General features: G+C 42.0%; 1 protein-coding gene across 1 annotated transcript in view; it reads right to left on the minus strand.

Moving 5' to 3' along the window:
* The window catches only part of DNAH7 (dynein axonemal heavy chain 7), a 255,447-nt gene that overhangs the window by 27,263 nt on the left and 214,974 nt on the right, over positions 1–13,210 (minus strand). The window contains exons 56-58 of the mRNA XM_057316048.1: positions 11,433–11,594; positions 8,640–8,840; positions 3,947–4,108 (exon numbers count right to left, since the gene is read on the minus strand). Of these exons, the coding sequence (XP_057172031.1) occupies positions 3,947–4,108; positions 8,640–8,840; positions 11,433–11,594 (525 nt within the window). The remainder of the gene's footprint in view (positions 1–3,946; positions 4,109–8,639; positions 8,841–11,432; positions 11,595–13,210) is intronic.

Below are 13,210 nucleotides of genomic sequence, written 5' to 3' on the forward strand. Positions count from 1 at the left end.
TAATAGAAGGAAAATATATGGCAAGGCTCAGAGATGTGACCAGCACATGACACTGAGAGAAAAGCAAGGAGACTGTGGGAGAGCAGTGCAGCAGTCCCCACTTGTCCTCAGGAGATGCGCTCCAAGTCCCCCAGTGGATGCCTGACACCACGGAGAGCCAGGTTTCCTATGTGTACACGCCTATGACAGAGTTTACAAGTTAGGCGCAGTAAGAGGTTAACAATAATAACATATACTATCTAATATTGAAAAACTACAACCATCTACTGTAATAAAATGCAAGTGGGGATGGTCTCCCTTGAAATATCTTACTGCACTGTATTCACCCTTCTTCCTCTTGTGATGATGCGAGAGGATAAAATGCCTCTGATGAGATGAAGTGGGAGGAATGACATAGGCATTGTGACGTAGCATTAGACTACTATTGACCTTCTGACAATATGTCAGAAGGAGGAGCATCTGTTTCCAGACAACACCTGACCACAGGTGACTGAAATTGAGGAAAGCAAAACCGAGGATGAGAGGGGCATGGGGGAGAGCAGGGATGTGGGGAGTGGAGGGCGGTAGGGCATGGCTGGGGAGGGATAACGAATAACTGAGTGTCAGTGACTCCCAGATTTCTAGCTTGAGGTTGGGTGGGAAGTGGTTCTATTACTTTGATGCAGGCAGAGACTTGAAAATGGGGAATGGCAACAGTATTCCCTAAGATAATCATTCCTCATTCTGTTGTTTTGCCAAATTTCCCCTACTCCTTGACCTGTTTTCTCTCCAACCATTGACATTGGGTGCTCACCAACAGTCAGTCCTTAGTTCTTTTCTTAGTCTACAAGGCCTTCCTTTTAAATCACAGATGTTTTCAGGTCTCTCTTAAAACTAACAATTCACAAATCTCTGTTTTGTGTTTCCTTTCTTCTCTTGGGCTTTATATCTATATGCCAAGAGCCTAGTAGATATCTTCCCAGATGTATAAATGTTGGAGAATGAAGCAATTGTCCCCTCACCCAGCTCCATTCCACTAACTCCCCAGCTGTATCCCTATTAGCCCCTGGTACTGGTTAATGAATGGTACCACTACCAGTCCGGACCAGAAAACTAACATCAACCAAGACTTCTCTTCTCCCTTTACCATTTAATATCTAAGTCATTCCGATCCTTTCCCCTACATATATATATATCTATGTTCCCCATCCTAGGTCAAATGCTTTACTTTATTTATTTTTACTTTTTAAAAGATTTTTTTACTTATTTGATAAAGAGAGAGAGAGAGAGCAAGCGCAAGCAGGGGGAGCAGGAGAGAGAGAAGCAGTCTCCCTGCTGAGCAGGGAGCCTGGTGTGGGGCTCCATCACAGGACCTTGGGATCATGACCTGAGCCAAAGGCAGATGCTTAACCAACTGAGCCACCCCAGGCGCCCCCCAAATGCTTTAGTTTAAATTCTTACCATTTCTTGCCTGGGTTATCATGATGGCCTCCTGTATTAGCTTCCTAGGGCTGCCAATAGTTGGCTTAAAACAAGAGAAATTTATTGTCTGACAGTTCTGGAGGCTAGAAGTTTGAAATCAAGGTGTTGGCAAGATCATGCTCCTGCAAAGCTTCTAAGAGGCTCCTTCCTTGCCTTTCCCAGTTTCTGGTAGCCCCAGGCAAGTGATCTTTCTCAAATGCAAATATTCTCCTAAAAGCACACCAATAACAATAGAATAACCCCCAAATCAGTCAGCATGTCATATAAGGATGGCCCAAATCACTTATCACTAACCAAACCTTTTCACCTCTTTGCCCTGCTTTATAATCTTTTATTGTTGTTTCTTTGCAGTGAAAACCTCCATCCATTCATCCCAAGTGCCTCCTGAACTGTAGGACATACTCACGTCCAGCAGAGCTGCTGACCTCTTTGTTTATGTCTGTATGTCTAAATAGTTATGGTGACCAAATAGCCCACTGTCCAAACTGCAGCACTTGGAGAGTGAACACGGGCATTAGAGAATTAGTATTATATAACTTAAAATGGTATATAGACAAATCTATTTTAGTATATTGGTAGACCTATAAGTAGTTCTACTCAGACATTATTTTCAAAATATGATTATTTCTTAAAATAATTAAGAAATTAAAGGAAAAATTGTATAATGATTATCCTGAGAGTATAGCAGAATATACTTTTCTTGTTATATATTCACATCCTTTAACTTCTTAAACATATCTGTTTCAGATAACAACTCTGATATCTTCCAGAAGAATGTAGTTTTCAATGTGGTCTCAATGTTTTTACTTTTTAAATATTAGTGTCTATAATATTCTACAAAGCTTCATTTTACGGGTGCTACATTTTTAATTGCTGGCACTTTTCACTGACTCTTCACTATAGACTATAATATTTTAAATAAGGATATACTCCACAGGTGCTTGAACAAATTGCTAAATGAACTAGAGCCCCCCTCCTTTTTATTTTTTGTACCGCAAAGTGTAATTATTTTAGCTCAAATACTTCAGCAGGCACTGCAGCACTACATTTTTGCCTCCGTTCTTAATATTTTTTAATATAAATATTCCTACAAGAAAGAAATCAAGCAAATTTATACTTCTTTTGAATGCTTTACCAAATTTAAATGCTGCAAAGTAAAAGGCCTCTAAACTCATTTGAGTACAGATAGGAATTTGTCCAATGAAACACAGATCAAAAATTCTTCGTGTAAGTTTAGATAAGTCATTTGAGCTCTTGATATTTGTTTTTTCTTTGCTTTTATAGAGATAGAATTCAATGCCTTCCTGTTTATTGGTCTTTTTAAAAAAATAATCCCAATTCACTACAAGTTTCAAAAAGTCAAAGTTTTTTCTATACTTCAAGATTGATTTAAAAATTTCCAACTAATTTTGAACAAAATTCTCTTTTTTCTACATTCTTTTTTTTTCAAGTTTTTATTCAAATTCCTGTTACTTCACATATAGTGTAATATTGGTTTCAGGAGTAGAATTTAGTGATTCGTCACATATCATACCCAGTGCTCATCACAAGTGCCCTCCTTAAACCCCATCCCCCTTCTAGCCCATCCCCTCCCTCAACCCTCAGTTTGTTCTCTATAGTTAAAAGCATCTCATGATTTGCCTTCCTCTCTTTTTTCCCCCCTTCTCCTATGTTCACCTGTTTTGTTTCTTAAATTCTACACATGGGTGAACTTTCTGGACAAAATTCTAACAAAATTAGGAGGGATTCACTTTCAAAAATTCCATATCCTTGCAGGACACTTGGATTGGTTTAACAAGCAGCTCTTCAAAGCTGCAAACGTGTTAAAAACCCAGCTGATAGACAAGTGGCAAAAAGAGAAAATGGTGTGTGTGTTTGTGTGTGTGTGTGTGTGTGTGTGTGTGAGAGAGAGAGAGAGAGAGAGAGAGAGAGAAAGAGAGAGAGCTCTAGGTGCTTAAATGTGGTTGATGTGACAACATTAGCCTGTCTGGCTTCTTCCCAAAATCCATACCTCAAGTGAACATCAATGGCCTAAAGAGTTTGTTTTCTCTGGATAAATGACCCAAATCCAAATTCTGGAATAATAGTACAATGACATGTCCTTAAAAATAAAGTAATGCTCCAGAACAGAAGAAAACCAGTCTGTATTTTTCATTTCGGAGCCTGGTTGATGATGGTCTTCTCAAATCCCTTTCAAAATAAGTCCAATACGATCACTTCTCAGATTCCCACAGGTGTTTACATTAAAAAATAAATGATAAATGATAAAATACGGTTTCCTAATAGACAAACCAATGTCCTAATTACCTACGATAGCAGTCATGATACCCTGTTACAACAAAGTCATTACTTAATAAGCGGGTGGGAATTATTCTGCTCTTCATTTTCTAAGCGCAGAAATTCATCCGAGGTCCCTGCTTACTATACAAACACAATGTGATCAAGAGCAAAATAAGTGATGTCCTTGCTGTGGTTTTTACGATACCTCGTACTGGTTCAGGAACATGTGGAGTTGCTGTACACTGATTCTTAGGTCAGTCTCATTGAACTCATAAGGAATATTCCACCCCAGGGGTCCGAATTTCCGTCTCTCTTGTACCAAAGCATGGAAGAAGCAGAGGCCATAGAGTAATTTCTTGAATTCCTCCTGTAATGGGAGGAAATGGCACCACATCATTTCCATTACACTTATCATTTTTTAAAATGAAAGTAACTCTTTTTGTTTATAAATATATCCCTCCCAAAGTACACTAACACAGAATTCACTATTTCTACTGGCTATTTAGGCAAAAAAAAATGTGCATTCGTATCCATGTTCAGTTGGGACACGTAGCTATGGACACCAGCTTTTTAGGGAGCACAGTAAGCTTGTCTATTTAGTGTTACCTTATAGGATTTTGGAGGCTCCCACTGAAGTATAATGAGGCAAGAAGAACGAATTCCAATGTGTGGTCCCAGACCACCATGGAGAAATTTCAAAGCAGATGGTTCAAACCAATTGGACAGCTCTGCAAGACGGACTTTCGGATTGAAACTTTGGACAGCCTCACGGCTTTTCCAGTTCCTCTTAGGAGTATGAAGTCTTATAGTTACTTTGAATGGCAAAGCCAGCCTTGAATCAGAAATCAGAAAGTATGATGCACCCTCAACAAGAATGCTATAAAATGGTCAAAATAGAGCTTGAGAGAGGGTTTGTGAAGATTTCCTTGGAAAGAGCAGCGGCTGTGCTGGGAGCCCTCTTGCCCCCACCCCCAAGGGAGAAAGGAGCACGGGGTGTATCTTCTTAGTCCAAGCTAGTGAGAAGGAATCAATGGGGTCGCTCAGACAGCTGATGGATGTTCCCTGCAGTTCGGGTAGAGTGGAAGAGTGCAAAACTTATGCCTGGAAAGTAGAGCAGTGTAAGGCTGCAGGGTAGTGGACTGGGAGGTGGAAATCAAAGCCCTGCTTCCAGCGGTGAGCCAAGCCAGTGTGGATCCCGAGGAGCAGATGGGGATCTGGATTAAGAATGTCAGCCAGGGGGTGTGCCTGGGTGGCTTATTTGGTTAAGTATGTGACTCTTGATTTCCATTCAGGTTCTGATCTCAGGGTTGTGAGATTGAGCCCTGAGTCGGGCTCCATGATGGACATGGAGCCTGCTTAAGATTCTCTCTCTCTCCCTCTCTCTCCCTTTCCTCTCTCTCTCTTTAAAAAAGAAAGAGAAAAGAGAAGAAAGAGAAAAAAGAAAGTCAGCTAGGGGTCATTTGAAACATTTCTTGGTCAAGAGGACTTGTATCACGGGGTGAGGATATCCCAACAGTAAGAGCCTGAATGCAGTGAATGATAAGAACCAACAGCTAGGGGGGGTCAGGAGGCATCAGCTGAAGGAAAAACATGCCAAGGGTGCTGGAGTCTCAGTCAGAGGCCTGGAAGGGGAGCCCAAGGAGAACCCATGAAAAGACTCACCAGAGAAAAATTCAGCTTTAAACCCCTGTCAAGTCCAGGGAGCTCCAAGCAATAGCAGCCCAGGACGAGAACTTCCGCTCCACCTGCTTTGCGGCTGCACACACTCCAAACTGAGCGGTCAGGCTCAGCAGCCATCGTATGCCCGTGGGGCCACAGAAAGAAGGATTCCAGCTCTATCTAGTCCCCCAACAGCATGAAGCCCACTGACCACAGGTCCTTGGTAAGTTTCTGAGTCGAAGCCTACATTTTAATTATAAGCTAAGCACTGATTAACATATTGCACTGTGCCTTCTGATTTCTGAATCAAGGCTGGCTTTGCAAGTTAAAATGACCATAGGTCATTTCATGATCTGACAGTAACCAGAAAAGCCATGACGCTGCCCAAAGTTTTATCAAAGGGCCGGTGGAAGTGTCCCCTGTGGAATAAACTAAAAGGGGGAGTGGAGACAAAGGCCAAGTAGCATCAATTTAACCAAAGAGGTGGGAAAAAGCCAAGTGACATGTGCTGTGTGGTCGGGAACTATTTTATTTTATTTCATTTTATTTTAAAGTAGGCTCCACACCCAGTGTGGAGCATGAACTCAGAACCTTGAGATGGAGACCTGAGCTGAAATCAAGAGTAGGACACTTAACTGTCTGAGCCACCCAGGTGCCCCTAGAACTATCTTACATACATTACAGAACCGAGCAAATTGGTAAATGTGCTGATGATGTGGGAGCCAGGAGCACAGTATAGAAGAAGTGACCTGCACATACTGAATGAGGGAATGAGGGAAAGTAAGAAAGAGCCCTGGGTGGATGGACGGGAGCTGGATATCCCATTACAAACTCACCACCTCGGAAGTACGAGAATGAGTATGTATGTGTGCGTGTACTTATCTGTACGCACAGACAGGTGCGCATATATATTTGTATGTACGTGTATATACGTGACCGTACATGTACATATTTCCAAGTTTCCTCCCCTGAAAGGACCAAGAACCAAAAACAAGTCAGTAGCACTGAGCTCATCTAGTAACCAGATCTAGGTCTCTAGAACCAGGATTCCACAGATAAATGGCTGGTTCCAGGGTTGGATGACAGATAAGCCTGCAATATCTTATGCCAAAAAAGTGAGGAGGCTAAGTAACAACAACAACAACAACAACAACAACAACAGAACAACAACAACAAGAAATGATGGGACCTAGTACAGGGGGGCCAGCTTGAGGGTGCTTTGCTGACCAAATCTAGGACAATTTGAGCAAAAGACTTAAGGATGGTAATGAACTATAAAGCACTAGGGAAAAAAAAACCCAAGGAATTTGTGAGTCCACACCAACAACACATAAATAAAGGGGGAGATGGGAGGGCTGGTGTGGAGAGCAGAGCAGCAGGTGTCACATATGGAGGGAGTGCTAGAGTTGGGATTATCATAGGAAATAGTTGCATCAGGCAAGATACATCAGTGACCACTAAAGCTGGGCCAGGGGTGAATTTTGATGCAGAACAGAATATTGGGATGGCCTGAAAACGTCTCCCCAGAGACTGACGATCCGCTGCAAGGGGCAAGGCGGTTACTACACACTGAAGAAATCAGACACCGCTTTCCCTGAGTGATCAAAATTCATACCAATGGTGAGGGATAAATGGATATCGTGTACCTCCCAATTTGATAGTCGGAGGACACAATTTCACTAATGTCAAATTTTGGCTAAAGATGCATAACTTGAATCTAATCATGAGGAAATATCAGATAAGCCCCAAATGAGAAATGTTCTATGAGAACAAGAGGAGATGAATTCTTCAGAAAGGTCAATGTCCTCAAAGCCAAAGAAAGGCTGAGGCAATGTTCCAGATTCAAGGAGGCAGACACATGGCAACCAAATGCCATTCAAACCCCAGACCAACCTGTAGTGAGCAGGTGTCCTAAAGGACAAGATCGAATCAACAGTCAAATGCGGAACACAGTAAATTAGATAAAACAGTGTAGCCTTGCCAAATCCACTAAACTAATAATGATACCAGGGTAAGATAATGTCTCTATTCTTAAGAAATACACCTCAAAGTACTTACTTAGGGGTAAAAGGTTGTGACATCTCTAACTCACCCATGAAAACTGTGTACCAACAGGAGGTGACTATGGGTCAAGGGCATAGGGCTATTCTTTATACTAGTTTTATACTTGCCACTTTTCTGTAAGTTTACAATTACTTCCCAGAAAGCAGTTAAAACAAAAATGATGATGTACTCTTTTGGCATTTGAGGAGATTAGGCTTTTGGTTTGGATTGTGTTTCATAAATGCCTAGACTTCCAATGTGTGTGCTTCCACTGGAGAGACCTTTGGATCTAGAAGAAAGGGAGTACAATCTTGCGAAAGGGCTTCTGGCCAGCCTATCACATGCAGACATGCCCTCGCCACCTATCTGGGAGTAACCTGCTCTCTCTGGGCCGAATCAATGCGAAAGCTCCTCATACAGCAGGTCTTAGAAGCGTAGGATAAGGCTTGACTTAGTTTTAAACATAGGTGCTTGCTTTCTTTTAGTACCTAAGATTTTGCTAATGAAAGTACTTCTTTATTTTTAATGTTTTCTTTTGATGTGTACCTAAAACATATCCCGATATCAAAAGCGTGAGCTGTTTAATGGCAAAAACTTACCAAGGTTCATAACCTCTCTTAAAAAGAAACTCTTCCATTGTTAATTATGGTAAAACGCTGTGAAACAATTTTAGGTCACAGACATTCACACACAGAATTCTAATCATGAAAGCAGTGGGTGGTTTCCCTGCTTGCCTGGGGATGCTAAAAAAGACCCTTATGAGTCCCATCAATCAAGGAATAAAATCATTTTGGCTCTCATTATAGTTATATGGAGGAAATATTTTTATGTTTTAATTTAAAGATATGGCTCCAAATAGCAAAGGGCTCAGTTAATATCCTGAAACAAGATTCTCCAACCTTGCAGATTTGTACTGGGAATGGCTTACAGCTGACTTTCTAAATAGAAAGCTGCGTTATGAATGACACCCCAGAAGATCTCAGCTGAGCAGAAATGAGGCTGGTGGTAAAATTAAAATAAAATATTAATACAATTGACTTCAGCACAGTCAATAATCAGTAATCAAAACCAACGGCTCTGCAGGGCAGGAGGCCTCTTTAATTTGTAGTTTGACTCAGCCACATGCATCCGTGATCACCAGGGGCCACTCGAAATGCTTCACAGGGCTGAGGTAACAAGACTTAGCCATTACTAACCGGCTTTTTGCAGCTGCCAAAGAACTCAGGGTCGGAGATCGGGTCCATGAGGTATGATCGAATGATATTAGCTCGTAAACCTTTCGGTGCTTCATTGGTCATTTTCACGCCATTCTGCAGCACAGACACGGGGAAGTTCGGTGACGGGTAACTTGTCAGCCAAATGCGGAAATCCGGATGTGTGGATTCTGGGCTTAACTCCTGCAAAAGGAAACTAGGCATGAATGGGTACATACAATCCAAGGACGCTCTCTGGATCATACATGCATGGGATGGCTTGGAAGAGGGAGGAGGCATTTTTACAAAACAGAACCTACTGCCGCAATTTAAGGCAAAGTCTTAAAATCTGATTCTGCCCCCGAAACAACATTCTTCGCTGACAAGGCCCAGAGTGTTGCCGGGCTTCTCGATAAATTTAAATCATAGGTCTATAAAGTTCACAAAGGTATCACATAATTTAGAGTTGGCCACAGTAGAGACTAAGACATTCCAAGAAAATCTCATATTTTAACTGATGTTGCTGAAATATTTATAGCTATAATTCTCCGCCCGAGAGCCAGATTAAGAATAATCCACTCTTCTTGCTGTAGCCAGGTTGTGAGAACGAGCAACATAAGTCCATATTAAACCAGGAAAAGATGAAAAGAAGAAAGAGCATTTTGAAAGGTGAAGTATTAAAACATATCACTATTAGCTATATTTTCTTAAGGGATATTCATGTCTGCACTAGGGAGGATAACAGAACACTCAGCACTGTCTTGAAGGCTGTATAGATGAGGAATGACGATCATGGACCCTTTCCCCTCTTCCTGGTCAGTCCCGCTCTCTATTGCTACCTCTCTTAATTGTCCATGTTAGTAGTATCTCATGTTTTTTTAAACTGCAATTCTCTATCAGTAAAACATTTTTTTGAGCGCTCATGTGGTGATGGGAAGAGGGTCAATTAGGAAGGAGGCAAAGGTGCCTACTTTTTTTCAATAACAACAGTGGAGAGTGAGGGCATCATTTTTCCCTTCTACCAGCTGCCCTATGCCCAGTGACTTAAAAAACATGACTCATGGGAATTTGGAGCTAAGTGTGCCATCCATTAGGGACAGCTCTTCTCTCCTACATGACTCTCTGATGGGTATATATGACACAATTCACACAGGTCACGAGGATGGCCTAGAGATGGAGGAGCCATGAGGAAATAGGCACAAATATAAAACCTCTAACGTAACACCTGAAGGATGAGAAGATGTTCGTAAGACAAATAATAGAATCATTTTTCAGACAGAAATAACATTATGATGGTCTGTATTATTATTTTTTTAAGATTTATTTATTTGTGAGAGAGGGAGAGAGAGAAAGAGAGCAGGGGGAGGGGCAGAGGGAGAGGTAGACAGAATCTCAAGCAGACTCCCTGTTGAGCGTAGAGCACAACATGGGGCTCAATCTCATGATGCTGAGGTCATGACCTGAGCCAAAACCAAGAGACGGATGCTTAACGGATTGAGCCACCCAGGTGCCCCATGATGGCCTATTTCAATGAAAGTGAAAGAAGCTCAACGGTACGGCACAGAAGTCATAGAAGATGGTAGCAAAGGTCAGCAGGAAGCATGTTGTCAGTGATGATGAGGGTTTAAACTTTGTCTAACACACAAAGAAAGAGTTTTAAGCAGTGAAGAAATATTCATTCACTAATTCAGGAAATAGTTACTGATTGTCTCTCTGGGCCAGGCACAATTCAAGGTGCTGGAGGTAAAGCAGAGAACAAAACAGACCAAGTCACTGTTCTCATGGCACTTATTTTCTAATGGGAGATACAGACAAAACGGTGACAAGTGGCACAAAGGCAAATACAACCCGCTCCTTAAAGTTTCAATTGTATGTCTGGATAGTACAAGTTATATCATTAGCTCGGCGAATTAGTAACCCAGGGGACTCGGAGTTAGGAGGGGTCTAGAGTCGTGGGTAATTACACCAAATGTACTTTCTCTACGTTCGTTGAACTCAAGCGCCAGGTCTTCTATTTTCTCAGTTGAGCTACATGGGGCGTTCTTCCTGGAATTTCTGCCCACCAAAATAGGGAAGTGCCATAACCCCCTGCAACAACAGGTAGAGGAGTGCTCCTTTGTTTCAGACTCATCCTCTGTGGCAGGCTCACTCTCTAAGTAGGTCAGAAGTGAGTTAAAGCAAAGTTACGACCTGAAGCCTTTGGTTTAGAGTGGCTACATGAATTTCTCACTGAAAAGCCTCCTTTGCTGTCTTTGGTCCACTGCTGTAAAAGGTGAATTGGTTTCTGTCCGCCCTGTGGTTTATTCCCATCTTTGCGGTTGTTCTTCAGGATGAGGGAGATTTCTTTTTTTTTTTTTTTTTTAAGATTTTATTTATTTATTCGACAGAGATAGAGACAGTCAGCGAGAGAGGGAACACAAGCAGGGGGAGTGGGAGAGGAAGAAGCAGGCTCATAGCAGAAGAGCCTGATGTGGGGCTCGATCCCAGATCGCCGGGATCACGCCCTGAGCCGAAGGCAGACGCTTAACCGCTGTGCCACCCAGGCACCCCAGGATGAGGGAGATTTCTGACTCATTGCATGAGCCCTTGTCCCTGTTGAGAGGGACTGAGCAAGGGCTGACTGTGTGATTTCCTCCGGTCCCCCAGTCCCCTACATGAGCCCATCTCTCCTGTAATCCAGCCACGCCACTAGCCTGTAGCCCTCCAAACCAGAGGATGGGCATAGAGTTGAATGGCACGTATATCACTAATTTGAGGGGGGAATACAACCTAGTAAAAATAAACTTGCATTTTTACCTCACAAACTTTCTCGAGGGTTGGCATCCAAGACGTGGCAAGGTGACAATTCTGAAGAACAACCCATGTTCCTTCCTTGATAGCTTTTTCTATCATCTTCATAGCTATGGGCCCTTGGCCTTGACCAAGAGATAAAGAGCTAAGTTTTGATCCCCCATATCCCTGTGTACAGAAATAGTAAGGATGTTATTTGGCAACACATTTTTAAAGAAGAATCACTATTGTCTTTACAGGAAATGTGAACATTAAACATATTAAAATTTAATTATGCAGCATCCCTCAAAGGTCTAAATACATGCAGCCCCACAAAATTCTTACTGATTAAGAATCTTATAAATACTCAGATCAAAAGTAAATCAGTTCATGTTGGAAACAGTCATGTAATAAATGGAAAATTCTGTAGGGTCTTTGATTGTTGAGATAGGGAGAAGAAAAAAATTAAGATCACTTTTAACACAAGGAAACATGAGATGAAAGGACCTGGCTTCATGCAGCAACTCCTAGAATCTAGAGCCCCAGAGAAAACTATGAACAGACAGATGAACTTGTCCTGTTTCCTCCAGATCTTTGAATAGTTATATTTTAATCAAGTTGGCTATTGCATGAAGTTCAGAGGAAAAAAAACCAGTAACCCCTAATTCCCACTTAAAAGTTTTTTAAAACAATTCTGTGGGAATATTTGTCTGGAATGCATTTCTGCTGTAGCCTGATTCATCTGCAGCTCCTGGAAACAGTGTCTGTGACTCCCTGAGCTCTTTCTTTCTAGGGCAGTTATCACCAGAAGGCCTCTGGAGGGAGCCTCGAATTATGGGAGCAGTGCTACAGCAGGTCTCAGGCCGCCCCTGAACATCCAGAGTCATCAACGCTAGCGGGTAGAAGCATCAGAAAACAAAACAGAGCCAGATACTACTGTTTCGGGAAGAAAGGGAGACGGCAGGTGAAGACAATGCACTGAGCAGTCCTATGCAGGGGCCAGAGAATGATCATGTTGTACAATGTAGGAGGAAAAATGGAGAGGAGCTAGGATGATCTCAAAGGATCTAAAAGGTTATGTTGATGTGGAAGGGGTGAGTCCCACCTAAAATGAATTCTTCTAGCATCCACACCACTGCCACTCTGGTCCTTCCCCGCCTTGCTCTTCCTGGACTTTTAGCAGCACCCCCCCTAACTAATGTCCTGCTTCCATTTGGTACCACTCAAATATATTATCCTCACTCCAGCTAGAATGAGCTTTATAAACTATCGATCAGATCACGTCACTTTGTTGCTTAAAACCCTACCACATCATCCCACTGTATTCAAAGTCCTCGATGTAGTCTACAAAGGCCCTATGTGATGTGGCCCTCAGTATACGATCTCAGCCCGCATCTCCTGTAGTCGTGTCAGCCACGGTCCAGCACGTCTTTACCCAGCGCTAAGTGCCGTGTTCCACAATCACTCCCCAAGTATCTAAGAATTACACCCAATGAAACAAACATGGAGTATTAAAATAAATTGGCCTAGTAAAGAGTATTTTAACCACTTAGCTGTGTGATCTTTAAGAAGCCACTTAACCTCTCCATGCTTTAATGTCCCTCGCTACAAAATGGAGATGCCGCTACTTACCTCACAGGATTGCTTTAAGAATTAAAAGACAAATGTGCATAACAAGGTCTAGCAAAATTAACAGTATATATAAAGCACAATAAAAGTGGTGGTGGTGGCTTTAGAAATGTCAGTATTTCTTCCATAAAATGTTATTTTGATTAGACTGAAAGGGGGAAAAAAAATCAACTCGA

Source organism: Ursus arctos, unplaced genomic scaffold (assembly GCF_023065955.2).
Source record: "Ursus arctos isolate Adak ecotype North America unplaced genomic scaffold, UrsArc2.0 scaffold_1, whole genome shotgun sequence".
Taxonomy (NCBI): Eukaryota; Metazoa; Chordata; class Mammalia; order Carnivora; family Ursidae; genus Ursus; species Ursus arctos.